Source organism: Paramormyrops kingsleyae, chromosome 3, assembly GCF_048594095.1.
Source record: "Paramormyrops kingsleyae isolate MSU_618 chromosome 3, PKINGS_0.4, whole genome shotgun sequence".
NCBI classification, from domain to species: Eukaryota; Metazoa; Chordata; class Actinopteri; order Osteoglossiformes; family Mormyridae; genus Paramormyrops; species Paramormyrops kingsleyae.
Window position 1 is genome coordinate 1,204,561 of NC_132799.1, and position 12,595 is coordinate 1,217,155.

At 52.3% G+C, this 12,595-nt stretch overlaps 1 protein-coding gene across 11 annotated transcripts in view; it reads right to left on the bottom strand.

Moving 5' to 3' along the window:
* The window catches only part of dst (dystonin), a 134,870-nt gene that overhangs the window by 35,396 nt on the left and 86,879 nt on the right, over nucleotides 1–12,595 (bottom strand). For all 11 annotated transcript variants that reach the window (XM_072709348.1, XM_072709346.1, XM_072709340.1 and 8 more), the window contains 12 exons: nucleotides 12,021–12,144; nucleotides 11,586–11,794; nucleotides 11,100–11,417; nucleotides 10,850–11,016; nucleotides 10,330–10,486; nucleotides 9,136–9,262; nucleotides 8,860–8,910; nucleotides 8,318–8,553; nucleotides 8,042–8,171; nucleotides 7,073–7,272; nucleotides 6,194–6,689; nucleotides 4,161–5,629 (listed from right to left, as the gene is read on the bottom strand). In XM_072709348.1, coding sequence (XP_072565449.1) covers nucleotides 4,161–5,629; nucleotides 6,194–6,689; nucleotides 7,073–7,272; nucleotides 8,042–8,171; nucleotides 8,318–8,553; nucleotides 8,860–8,910; nucleotides 9,136–9,262; nucleotides 10,330–10,486; nucleotides 10,850–11,016; nucleotides 11,100–11,417; nucleotides 11,586–11,794; nucleotides 12,021–12,144 — 3,684 coding nt within the window. The remainder of the gene's footprint in view (nucleotides 1–4,160; nucleotides 5,630–6,193; nucleotides 6,690–7,072; nucleotides 7,273–8,041; nucleotides 8,172–8,317; nucleotides 8,554–8,859; nucleotides 8,911–9,135; nucleotides 9,263–10,329; nucleotides 10,487–10,849; nucleotides 11,017–11,099; nucleotides 11,418–11,585; nucleotides 11,795–12,020; nucleotides 12,145–12,595) is intronic.

The following is a 12,595-nucleotide window of genomic DNA, read 5'->3' on the forward strand; positions in this document are numbered from 1 at the left end:
GTGAAGAAAATATATTCTGTTATAAATAATATCTAAGGAAAATATAACTATCTGAATATAAAAGGTAAAGCAGGACCTATGGAGGTGTCCAATTTCTCTGGCATGTGGCGAAAAGCGGAAATGGTCCCCTGAGCTCCTCCATGCACCTTACAGACGCTGCTGCCGTCTGCTCACACACGCCGTCCTCCACCCTGCCGCCGCCTCACTTTGCCTTTTCCCTAAAAAGCCCCCGACATCCTGGGGGAGCCGGGCGAGTCTGCGTTGTCGGCGGGGCCAATCCGAGCGCTAATCCCGCAGTTCTAGTAAACAAAGGCCACTCCGCGACCGGCGAAGGTTCCCGTGGAAGAAAAAAAGGCAGACACACAAAAAGGCTCCTCTCTCCTGCTCGCACGGCCTGGCTCTCCCCGCTATGACAGGCTCGCTCCTGGCAGTGGCTGCAGGCCCCGCCTCCTCCCATTATTCAGAGCGGCCCGGCACATGTTGATTGGTGGATGTCTGACCCTTTTAATTCCCCTGTCCTGCCTCTTCTGCTGCCCAAATGACTTCAGTCCTCAGTCATCTTTCTCACCCGGTGTGATCTGTCTTCACTTGCTGGACAGCGCGGGGTGGGAGGTAAAGAAAACTGGCTTGTTTATCATCTCTTTTCCTTCCTGAAGGTGGATGGGGCAGCTGGTTATTACTGGTGACCTCACAGGGGGCAGAAACAGACCCCCCCCCCCCCCCCCCCCCTTTTCAATGTTTTTCCAGTGGTGGCCAGGGTCGGTTTAGAGGTTTCACTGATTTACCTGGAATGCAGAGTACGGGGCTGGTCTCCGGAAATTTAACACCAGAAAATCTGCACAGGCCCCCCCCGCCCCCAGTGTGATCAGCAGACTGCGTGAGGGACGTGGGGGGTAGTGACGTTGGTGGAGACAGTTGGTGGGGGGCAGCGGGATGGTGGGATGGCGGGATGGGGGGCAGCGGGATGGCGGGATGGGGGGCAGCGGGATGGTGGGATGGCGGGATGGTGGGATGGGGGGCAGCGGGATGGTGGGATGGCGGGATGGGGGGCAGTGTGAGGGCAGGATGGTGGGATGGCGGGATGGGGGGCAGCGGGATGGGGGGCAGCGGGATGGTGGGATGGCGGGATGGCGGGCAGCGGGATGGCGGGATGGGGGGCAGCGGGATGGTGGGATGGTGGGATGGGGGGCAGCGGGATGGTCGGATGGCGGGATGGTGGGATGGGGGCAGCGGGATGGTGGGATGGCGGGATGGGGGGCAGTGTGAGGGCAGGATGGTGGGATGGCGGGATGGGGGGCAGCGGGATGGGGGGCAGCGGGATGGTGGGATGGCGGGATGGGGGGCAGCGGGATGGTGGGATGGCGGGATGGTGGGATGGGGGGCAGCGGGATGGTGGGATGGTGGGATGGGGGGCAGCGGGATGGTGGGATGGGGGGCAGCGGGATGGTGGGATGGTGGGATGGCGGGATGGGGGGCAGCGGGATGGTGGGATGGTGGGATGGCGGGATGGTGGGATGGCGGGATGGTGGGATGGTGGGCAGTAGGAAACTGCTGCAAAAGCTGCGCTTGAGGTCAGGAAGAATGGGACTGCAGGCTGCCTTTGTGAGAGAGAAGCTGGTCTGACAAGCCAAACCCTTAGACACGACAGCTTCACCCCCCAGCAAGAACAATGGGTGCTACTGAGAGCAGCCATTGTACTTCAGGATTGGACAGCTGAGCCGACTGAACGCGAGTGAGATGCACAGCCGGGTGTGGGACAGCAAACACAGCGTCTCAGGCAGGCTGTGAAAGCACTGCAATGACAAGCACGACCATGTACGTCAGGGCCTGACCTCCAGGGCTCCGGGTTGTGACCCTCTGAGTCCCCCCCCCAGCGGTCCACACCAAGGCACACGCTCCCCCTGTGCGAGGAACCGCGGTGTGTGAAAATGCTGCATTTTCCAACGGTAACAATGTCATGTCTGTGCTGCTAGAACAGCAGATGTATCCCCTGAAGCCATCCATCCAAACAGCAGAGGCCGTGGTGAGCAGGCGTCCAGCTGCAGCTCCTCCCCCCTCATTCTTGTTTCGCAGCCCCCCACCCACCTCCAAACTGTCCTCCATCACAGCAGGGCATGCTGGTCACTGAGACACTGTTTATGGCATAACTGTCTCAAGACAGGCCCCTTCCATGGGAATCTGGATCCGGATAACAGGACAACAGGTCAGGATGCCAATTTGCGGTTTTGGGTTGAGATGTTACTTTCCAGGCAGCACAAGGTGGAGACAGTGAGGTGGACAGGAGACAGGGGGCAGGAATTAGGTGGCCCTAACTGTGTGGGAATCATGAGCCATCAACCACGACACAAAAATGATCCCAGTGTGATTCAGACCACTAGACTTTGGCAAGGAAATCAAAAAAAAAAAAAAAACTGTAAAAAAAACTGTAGTGACAATCAGTCTAAATGACAAGCGAAACATCAAACACCCAGCAGAAGGACGACAATAAGCCAAACGAAAACCTGGGGAACTTCGGCCGGAGTTACAGCAAATGGCAAAACCTCCCTCCCTGACAGAGCACCTGAAGACGCTGGGATTACAGGAGGAATGCATACGAGAACCACCCCCGCCCCACTCTGGGAAGAAAAATAATAAATGTGAGCTTAATACTTCCAAAATGTTCCTGCGTCCCCTTCAGCACCGTATCAATCCATACATATGTAGCACTGATGGCCTTTGATGTCATGAGTGGTATGGATAGTGACCACAACATCTTCGCTGTCGGACAGCTACATGGGAATATACACAGGCACTTGCGAAACCCTCACGATATGTCTGTCCGAAAGCATTTGTCCTTCCAGAACATTCATAGTTACAGTATATCCAAGTCCCCATAATCAATCATCCATCAGTGATCTATTACTGAGAGGACACCGGAGGGAAAATTCCGGAAACCAGGCCAAGAATATAAAAAAGCAACAAGATTCCCTTAATCAGACTTTTTTTTTTTTTAATGTGAACCACAAACCATCTTGTTTTAGGCTGAGCAGCGTGAGCCGGAGAAAGGTCTCGAATGGATAACGCCACAGCAGATGCTGCAGAATGAGCGAATAAGCGGCCAGGCCAAACATCGTAACAAAGCCCTCTTCAGACAAACGGAGGTGTCGCGGGGCCGCCTCAATGGGGCGGGGGCTCTTTTAAAGGCCCACGGTCACCCGCCCCCCCCCCAGACCGGGATGAGGCTGTTTAACATACGACACCATGCTGACGGCCATCTGCCCCCGGGGCTTGTCACCCGCAACAATAGCCCAGGGCAGGAGTGTGTTTCACCAGCGACCAGATGCTTGCTGGAAGAGAGGAGTGAAGCCCCCCGGGGCTGGCCTGCATGTGCCTGATGGGCCAGCGAAGGGCGCAGGCGCAAGACCCACCACCGGAGACTTCAACTACTGCCGTCCATGGGGATCCTACGGGGGGGCTGCTCTGCCTCTTTAATGGACATTTCACTCAGGGGAGGGGGCTTTTACAGCCCCCCCTTCCCGGCTGGCAGAGGGGGATGGGAAAATAATGAATGGATAAGCAGAGAAGGAAGCAGAGAAAATACTAACAGAAAATTCCGGGCTGCCTGTTTATTTTCTGTTGCTTGTTCTACTTGATGATCATTTTTTTTCCTTATCTTATAACATTTTTTAACTGTGAGCTGATTAATCTAAACTGGCAAATGAGCTTTGTAAACGTGGCCGCGTGAGGCCTGGTGGTTCCCCTCAGACCGCCGGATATCGGCTCAGGATGTTAGAAATTCAGAACTGAACGTTCTGAATGTCACCAGCGAGTAAACAGGCAAGCAAAGGAAGAGTAATTAACTTTGTTGTTTGAATCGTGAGCCAGTACGAACAACTGAAGCTTCTCCAGATCAGACAGTTTTACAGAGAACAGCATGGTGTGTCCACACACCACTCAACTTTACCATCATTATTGACTTCAAGCTACAACAGTAACATCTGCCTCCTGCTGTAGCTTGTTCTGCCCCCCGCCCCCCCCCAACCGTCATGTGGCCAGTGACCATCAGCCCCCCCGCCCCACCCCCCATGGTACTTTTAATATGGAAGCTGTTACGTGTGAAAGAACCGAGTTAAGAAGTACACCAGGCAAATGACTCATGGCATAATGATATCCTACGGTACCTTAAAGGCCTCCAGCTGATTGTTGATGACTTCGGTCTCCATGCCAACCAGCTCCTGGCAGCCCTCCTGCCTCTCAGCCTCCGTCAGCTTCTCCGTGAACTCCTGGAGCTGCTCGTACATCTCCTGCATGCGGCTGAGTGTACCCTCCAGCTGGGCCTCCCTGGCTCTTGCCCGGTCCATCAGTTTGCCGCACTGCTTGTTCAGAGCCTCCAGGTCCCGCTTCAGGCCCAGCAGGTCCGGTGAGGCCTCGTCTTCCAGCATGGTCTTGCAGCTTTTGGAAGCGTTAAGGGCATTCGCCGTCAGCTCCCGTAGTTTAGTGACAAAGCCCTTGATGTCATCCCGCTGTGAGTGAAGTGTGTCAAGATCCCGTGCCACTGGCGCCATGCTGTCTAATTCATCGTCCAGGTCGGCAAACTGAGCGAACATCTCGCGGATGCTGTTCTGAAAGTGCCCGATGCCCTGCAGTTTGCCCTCCAGGGAGGAGCACCTCTCCTCCATCTCCCGGCTGATGGAGCTAAAGTCCTTCTCCAGGCTGTCAGCCTGCAGCAGGAGGTCAGTAACTCCCTCGGCATCTGGAACATCTATGACCAGCTCCTGGGCCAGATTCTTGAGGCAATCGACCTGTGTTTGGACTCCAGCTAATGCCTTCTGCTGGGCTTTCATATTGGTCAGATTCTTGTTACTGTAGGCCTGAGCACCCAGGGAAGTCTGGCTCTCCATCTGCTTCCGAGTCCCATCCAGCTGACACCTGGCCTCCTTTTTGGTTTCATTGAAGACTTTCAGCTTCTGGCTGATCTTGTTCAAAGACTCCTTCTTCTGTTGTAATGTCTCTGACATGCCATCTACTCTCTTGTTGATGGACGTCTTCTCATCCTCAATGGCCTCCCTGTCTGCGTTCACCACCTCCAGCAGGCTATTGGCAGCGCTGTTCATCATCTCCACGACCCCCCGGTGCTTATCCAGATCCTTCTGGATTTCTCTGACACGCGTGGAGGAAATATCCACCTCGGCTGGTTCCATGCCAAACTTGACCTGGTCCACGCTGGCCTTGCACTCCTCGATCCAGGCGCTGAGCTTCTCCACATGCTCCTTGAACTTCTCAGCCCTCTGCAGGCTCGTCTGAAGCTTCTCCATGCAATCAGCAGAGGTCTTCCTAACGTCGTCCCAGGTGGACTTCAGGGAGGACAGCTGCCCTTGCAGAGCCACCTTCTCAGCACCCTCCGTGCTCTGCAGGAGCGCCTCACCCTCCTTGACGATGGTTTCATAGGGTCTCTCCTGCTCACATAGACCCTTCTGGAAAGCCTCCTGCTCTCTCAAGCTTTGTCGCAGGATTTCCACTTTGGCCGAGACCAGGCAAGGCTGCCGCTGCTCCTTCGTCTTCTCATCCAACCACACCTGGAAGTCTTTGGACATCTGATGGAACTGCTTGGAGCTGGCAAAAGTAGAATTGAGCTGCTGGATCTTCTTTCCTGTGAGATACAAAATTCAATTCTTAGGGCACACATATGTACAACCACTACTGGCACATGGAACACACTTTCATTACATAGTTTATTGTATATATTTAATTACATAACTAATGTCTTCAGGCTGCCATAATTAAGCTCTACGAGTGTGTACCCATAGCCTTTGTTGGCTCATGAGTTTACCTTGTGTACAAGGAGCCATGCTGACGCACTGCGAGAGCGATCGTTATCTAAAAAGCATGCAGTGACTTATCCCTGCCAATGACCACATCACCACTGACATGAACAGAGGTAAGAAAAAACAGGCTAATCAGTGTAACTTCATTACGTATGTTTTTTTAGTGCATGGTTAACTCCATGTTGGCGCACTATGGAAAGATTTCAAAATCAGTATGACCAACTGAAAGGAACCTGAGAGGAACCCGGGGTGTCTGACTGATCTCCACATGCAGTGGTGACTAGGCTAGTTCCCTGGCAGCTGTATGCTTACGATGGATTATCAGCCCTGCTTGGACATGAGCCCCTGCTGACTGACCGGAAACGTGCTGGGGATGTACAGGAACTGACCTGCTCTCTCCTCCAGCTGCTCCAGGGGCTTGCTGACAGCCTCCAGCTGCCGGCTCAGATCCTCCCGCAGGTACTCCTCGCTCACCAGCGCCGACAGCTCCGAGCACAAGGCCTCGGCCTCCTTCAGCCTCCTCCTCTCCTCGCGCAGCTGGGCCAAGATGGCGTTAGCGGCCTCCAGCTGCTTCTTGACGGCGTCAGGCTGGCTGCTGAGTGCCTGCTGTTCCTGCAGTCGGCCGCCCAGGGTGCCCAGGCTGTCGGCGAGGCCCCGGAGCAGGCCCTGGAACTGGGCGCTCTTGCTGGACGCCAGGTCGATGCGCTCGGACCGCTGGGCCAGCTGGCCGGTCAGGGCCTGCCACTTGTGGGAGACGGCGGCCAGCCGCTCCTTGACAGGAGCGCATGAGGGGTTCTGCTCGCCAGGGGTGCTCAGAATGGCGTGGGCGGCCTCGCTCAGCTGCTCGTACTGTGGCCTGCGGCTGTTAAACTCATTCAGCAGGATCTAGCAGAGGACAGAGAGGAAAAGTGCAACTTAGAAATATACATGCACCCATTAATGACTTCCAATAACCAACAGCACTTAGTGTCATCATGCTTTGCTTCGTCTGACTAGTATAACTGGTTCATGTATAAGTGAGCATACCCTCTTCATGCTGCCACGCAGGCCTATGCTCAGTATCGCCATGGGAACCGAATATCCATACCTCCGTCTACCTGCTGGAGGTCTCTGAAAGGCTCTTTTGGTGGGATTCCTTAGTGCTGTCAGTTGGTGACTGGATTAACCCGTTGGGGACTGGAAGAGCAACCAATTGGAAGCTGGTGGAGTCTGTCAGTGACTGGTGGAGCAGGCCACCCCCTGGGGCGGGAGGGGGCAGGGGGGCATACCTGCACTTGCTGCTTCTGGGTGTTGAGCATGTTTGGGTCCACGGAGAGAGGTCCCAGGACACTCATCATAAGCTCCTTCTCTGCCAGCCACTGGCCCAGCTGCTCCTCAGCCGCCTGGAAGAGGCCCAGGTGGCGCGATGAGGCCTCCAGCAGCTGCCGGCGGTCCTCCATGGCCCCCGCGAGGTGCTTCCAGGTCTCATCTGTGCGGGGCAACGGTAGCATGGAGCCCCTCATTAATCTCTCCCATTCTCTCTCTCTCTCTCTCTCACACACACACACACACACACACATCACAACTATGACGACCTTAACCGCTAACCTTAGATCAGCCCTAATCTTAACCATAAGTAAGCAAACAAAACACAAGACTTTTGGTTTGTTTAGTTTTTTGATTGCAGACACAGATTTTTATAAAAAATAATGTTGAGGTTTTTATTGTATGGAGCTGAAAAATGTCCCCTCAAGCTAAAAGATGGGAAGATGGTGGCGCTATTGTTCAGCTACCAGAGGGTTGCAGGTTCGAGTCCTGGTTCCTCCTGACCCCATCAGAGTGTCCTTGAGCAAGACACTGAACCCCAAATTGCTCCCGGTGTGCAGGTTGGCGCCTCATGGCAGCCTCCGCCACCGGTGTGTGAGTGTGGATGGTGAATGTGAGGCTTGAGTTGTAAAGCACTTTGAGTACTCGTAGGAGTAGAAAAGCGCTATATAAATGCAGTCCATTTACCACTTAAAAAGTAACAGGTTCTACCACACCGTGGAGACATTTGGTCCCCATAAGGTGTTAATTACACACACACACACAAAACCTCCTCACCCTCCTGCATTTCAATCACAGCACACCATCAGTTTGAGACGATTTCTAGAGGTTTCTGCAGGATGTATGTCACCGTGAGAAATCCGCACTCTCGTGTTCCAGTGACTCCTCGATAAAATTCTGACGTCACGCTCGGGGTTGCAAACAGAGCTCACCGATCTGATTCAGGGTCTGCTTCCACTTCGCCACTTCAGCAGAATCGGGATGATCCTCGATCAGCTTCAGCAGCTTCCCTCTTAGCTTCTGAACCTTCTCCTCATTCACTTTCATGCCTTCTTCAAAAGCCTAAGAGAGATTAAGGGTACAACCCATTCTACAGGCACGATATCAAAGGTGATATTTTCAAACAATCCCTCATAGCCATAAGAAGTGCAAAGACCTTGAATCTAGAAAATTCCATGTCTATCACTAAGGAGCGACTTGTCTGGTACCTTCTGCTGCTCCATCTGGGTCATCATGGAGTTCCTCTCGGCCGACACGGGGTCCCAGCTGGCTGCCGTGTTCTTCATCTCCTCCAGGCACTTCATGATGGAGCCCGTGTCCTCCCGCGCCTCTCGAACCCGCAGCACCACTCCATTCAGCTCATTGGCCCGGGCCTTCAGAAGTTCTCCCAGGTTCTTGTACCCATCGTTTACATGTGACAGGTCCTGCTCTACAGCCATGAGCTCTGTCAAGGGGTTAAACAGAAGGACGACCACATACAGTCGCACATCTCAGGCGATACTAAATTCTCAGGTTTCTGTTGATAAGTCATTATAACGGCATGTCAGGCTGGTATAGGGCATTAGAACCACTCAGTATCTGCATAAGTTCATTCATTATCTTTCCAGTAATCCTACTACAAGTCCCACTAAACTATGATTAATCTATTACTAGCCCTCGCTGCGTGGTCCTAGCTTGTTCCCAAGAAGCATAAGGACTCCGTCATTTTGTTCTAAGTCACCGTGTTTCATTATGCTTTTTCGTTTTTTACCTTTGTTGGTCAGATAAGCGTGAGCACCTGAACCATTCATAACAGCAGATCCTAGAAAAACAAGACAGGAAAAAAAATCATAAAGATGCTTAGTGTGTGTAGTTTTGTATCATCTCAGAACAACAAAAGTGATCCACCCCCACATTTATAACTCCGGGCTCTTTCCCGTCTCAGGCTGAAGACAATAATTGCTATGACTCCCTCCCTACTCCGTGTCAATGCGTCAAACCATTAAGCTGCATCCAGGATTTCTGGGAAACCTGATGACAGGTGTACCTGACTTGTGTGACGTCTTTGTTTTGGCTGGAGAGGTCAGAGCGGTGATAAGGCTACAGAGAGTGGAACCTTTGCTGTTAACATCCTGCACAGCAGCTGCCTTAGAAGCCCACTCATCCAGCAAGGCCTAGGAGAGAACGTACACAGGCCCGTTAGAGAGTTTACAGTCAGACCAAACCCAGCCCCAGCAAGGCCTAGGAGAGAACGTACACAGGCCCGTTAGAGAGTTTACAGTCAGACCAAACCCAGCCCCAGCAAGGCCTAGGAGAGAACGTACACAGGCCCGTTAGAGAGTTTACAGTCAGACCAAACTCAGCCCCAGCACGGAGAGAATAACGGCATCATGGTGGAAGGGGGTCTGAGCTGAAGGGTCGATGTTCTCGATCATGCTCCCAAATCCAAAGCTGCTCCCAGCTCTGCCCACCTAGGGCGCACTTCTAGCATGTAAATTCACCAGAAATTCTGTAATGGGAGAAGACCTTCTCCACTTTGATGTCAGGTTTGTTTATTAAAGCTTCATTTTTTTTCTTTTTATGTCTGATGATTTTTACCTCAGTGCTGCCTGTCTAAATGGAGGTTTTTGTAAGCTGTGATTCACGGCCTCACATCACCCCCACATCACCCAGCCCTTCATCTCCCGGTAACACACATCCGCCCCTCATTAGATCTACACGCCACTTCAAAACACCAGTGCTTCATTGGGGGGGGGGGGGGGGGTCGGTCATTTATTCCCTGTGCTCACAAGTCTCTATGATTAGAATTACATATTTCGGTCTCACCGTTCCACTGTAAACATGGCGGGTTTGCGGCGAGCTCGCGTATGAGATCACCTCCCGCATCAGCCAAATTCGGCGGGCCTGAAGGATTCCCTTTTTAATCGCTCGGTGGTGAGCGAGGTTCAGGACAGCCCTGAGCCAGTTCAGCTTTGGGGAAAGTAGAATACCATAAATAAAACTATAGAGATATATTATTTTATTGTATGTTAAACTGTATTTTAATTGCATTTCTCTATCTATGTCTTAAGTCCATGTTTAAACATGTTGTGTTTCCATTTCAGTGTCTGACCCATGGATCGTACCGCTTAGAACGGCAATAAAATACTCTGACTGTGACTTGACTCAGCACCAGGGACGGGTCACGCAGCGGAACGGCCATTACACCCCCGCCCCAGGCCAGCGGCGGGTTCTGACTCACGGTGACTGTTTGCAGGTCCCTGGCCAGGCTATCCTCGCTGCAGGAGGCCTGGGCGAGGGGCACCTTCCCCCTGGACTCCTCAATCCACTTCCAGAGGGCTCCTGCAGCCGACTTAAACTCGCCAAGCTGATCCTGGCAGGAGGACACCTCAGCCTCCCTGAAACGAGGGCAGACGTCAACGAACACGTCTTTCTGCATCTCCGTCTGTCTGTCTGTGTCTCCAAGCAACATACAGGGTGTATTTTGGACAGGTTTCAATGTGAAGTTAGCGTGTGGACTTCCTCTTTAACACAGCAGTACAGATACACATCTTATCAAAGTCAATACTTAAAAATGAATTTAAAACCAAATTTTTGAATGTCATTTCAGTGTCCAATTACTAGAAGAGGAACAGTCTGCGCTTAAACCCTAAAAAAGAGGATGTGGGTCAGTCCTGCACAGTAAAACAGCTACTATAGTGTCTCAAAGGTCCAACAGAAATCCCCCCACTTCATCTCCCACATGCGTTTGCATTACTCACTTCTCTTTCACAGTGTCTTTGAAGGCCTCAAAGCTGTTGGATAGCGTTTCCAATTTGCCCTGGATCTGAGCTTTGCTGGTCTCTGAGCCCATGTCCACCAACTCAGTGGACAGCTGCTTCAACATTTCAATGTCCCTGCTGTGCTCCGAAAGCTCTGTGTTGGTTTCCTGCAGGATCACAGAGTACTTTACGGGTGTGTTACAATTCAAAAGTGTCCAGGTCACCCGGGGCTAAATGGCCACAGTCCTACCTCCATCATCTGGGAGAGCTCATTCACGTTGGTCCCGGGCCCCTCCGCCTCGGACAGGTCCAGCGAGCGCTTGGTCACAAACTGCTGCACCTTCTCCGAGGTCTTCTCAAAACGTTCCACCTTGTCCCTGAGCTTCTCCAGCTTGTCCACCCTTTTCTTGTGTTTCTCACAGGCATCAGTGAAACGTTGAGACAGGGTGTCCATCTTGGCTTGGAGAGCCACCGCCGCTGATGGTTCTGCCGTCTCAATGAACTTCTTCACTTTGGACTTCATTGCCGAGATGCTGCTCTGACGACTCGACATGTCCTGCTCCATGGCCTGGCAACATGACAGACACATGGGGTAATAAGGAACAGTGCCACCTGTTGGGACACACACTACAAAACAGGAGGACATGACCAAACTCTGAATGCTAAGAGAGCAGGTTACGATAACATACACCAGGTCAAACTCGATCATGTATTGCATGCCAATCCCCACCCTTACCGCCTCCTTGCTGAGCATGTCCCGCATGGCGGTGGAGTTCAGGGCTGGGGGGTCACTCTGTCCTAGGTTCTTCTCCACATTCTCCATCCACGTCATCATCTCATCCAGCCCGTCCTGGACACTGAGGGACCGCGTCAGCGTCACCTGCAGCTTTTCATGACGGTTGCTCACAGACTTGGAAAGGTTGTCGTACCTCTCTGCAATGTCCTCTAGAGGGCGGATGTCACAGGAAGTGAGGTCAGCGCTTTCAATAACATCATTATGTTCATTATGTTATAGATCTTTTAAAAAAAATGTGACACTGGACACAACAACATAAACCAAAGCCATTTCATTCTGCATTGTCACACACGTCCTTATGAATAGCATAAAATCTGGAACCATCCATCCGTCACCTCGCTGAAAATTGCTTTGCTGGCATTTTTTTCCCCTCACCTACAGTTTCTTGGATCTCATCCTGGTTGGTCAGCAGGCCACCTTCAGCCGTGATCAGGGCATCGGTCACCTTGCGCAGGGTCTCTATGGCAGCCTGGCGTCCGGAGGTCTGTCTCTGCAGGGCCTGAGGATGAGAAGGGCACAGCGCCCCCAGAAGGTTAGATAGGGAATGGAAGCCACACTGACTGACAGCACAGGAATTACAGGTATACTGGTGTGATGAGCTCTGTAATGGGATACCACAGCTACCCAAATTATGTCCAGAATTTTATGGTTTTACATATAATCTTATTCTTCATTCTTATAAAGACTATCATGCTCGTGTTTAATTTATAGAAAATGAGGAACCAGCGAGTTGCCTCATAGGTCCAATATATATCCAGTGTTCAAGATAATGCAGTATGTACTGGCCAGCCGAAGGGAATCCCCTTACAAAGGGAAGTCCCCCTGAATAAATCCAGGACATTCACCCAGTTCTTGATAGACATGTCCCAGGATCTAAAGGGGAATCATGTTATCGGAGACACAAAGCCTTTCTGTTCCAACGCCTGATTCAACCCATCATCGCAAATTCG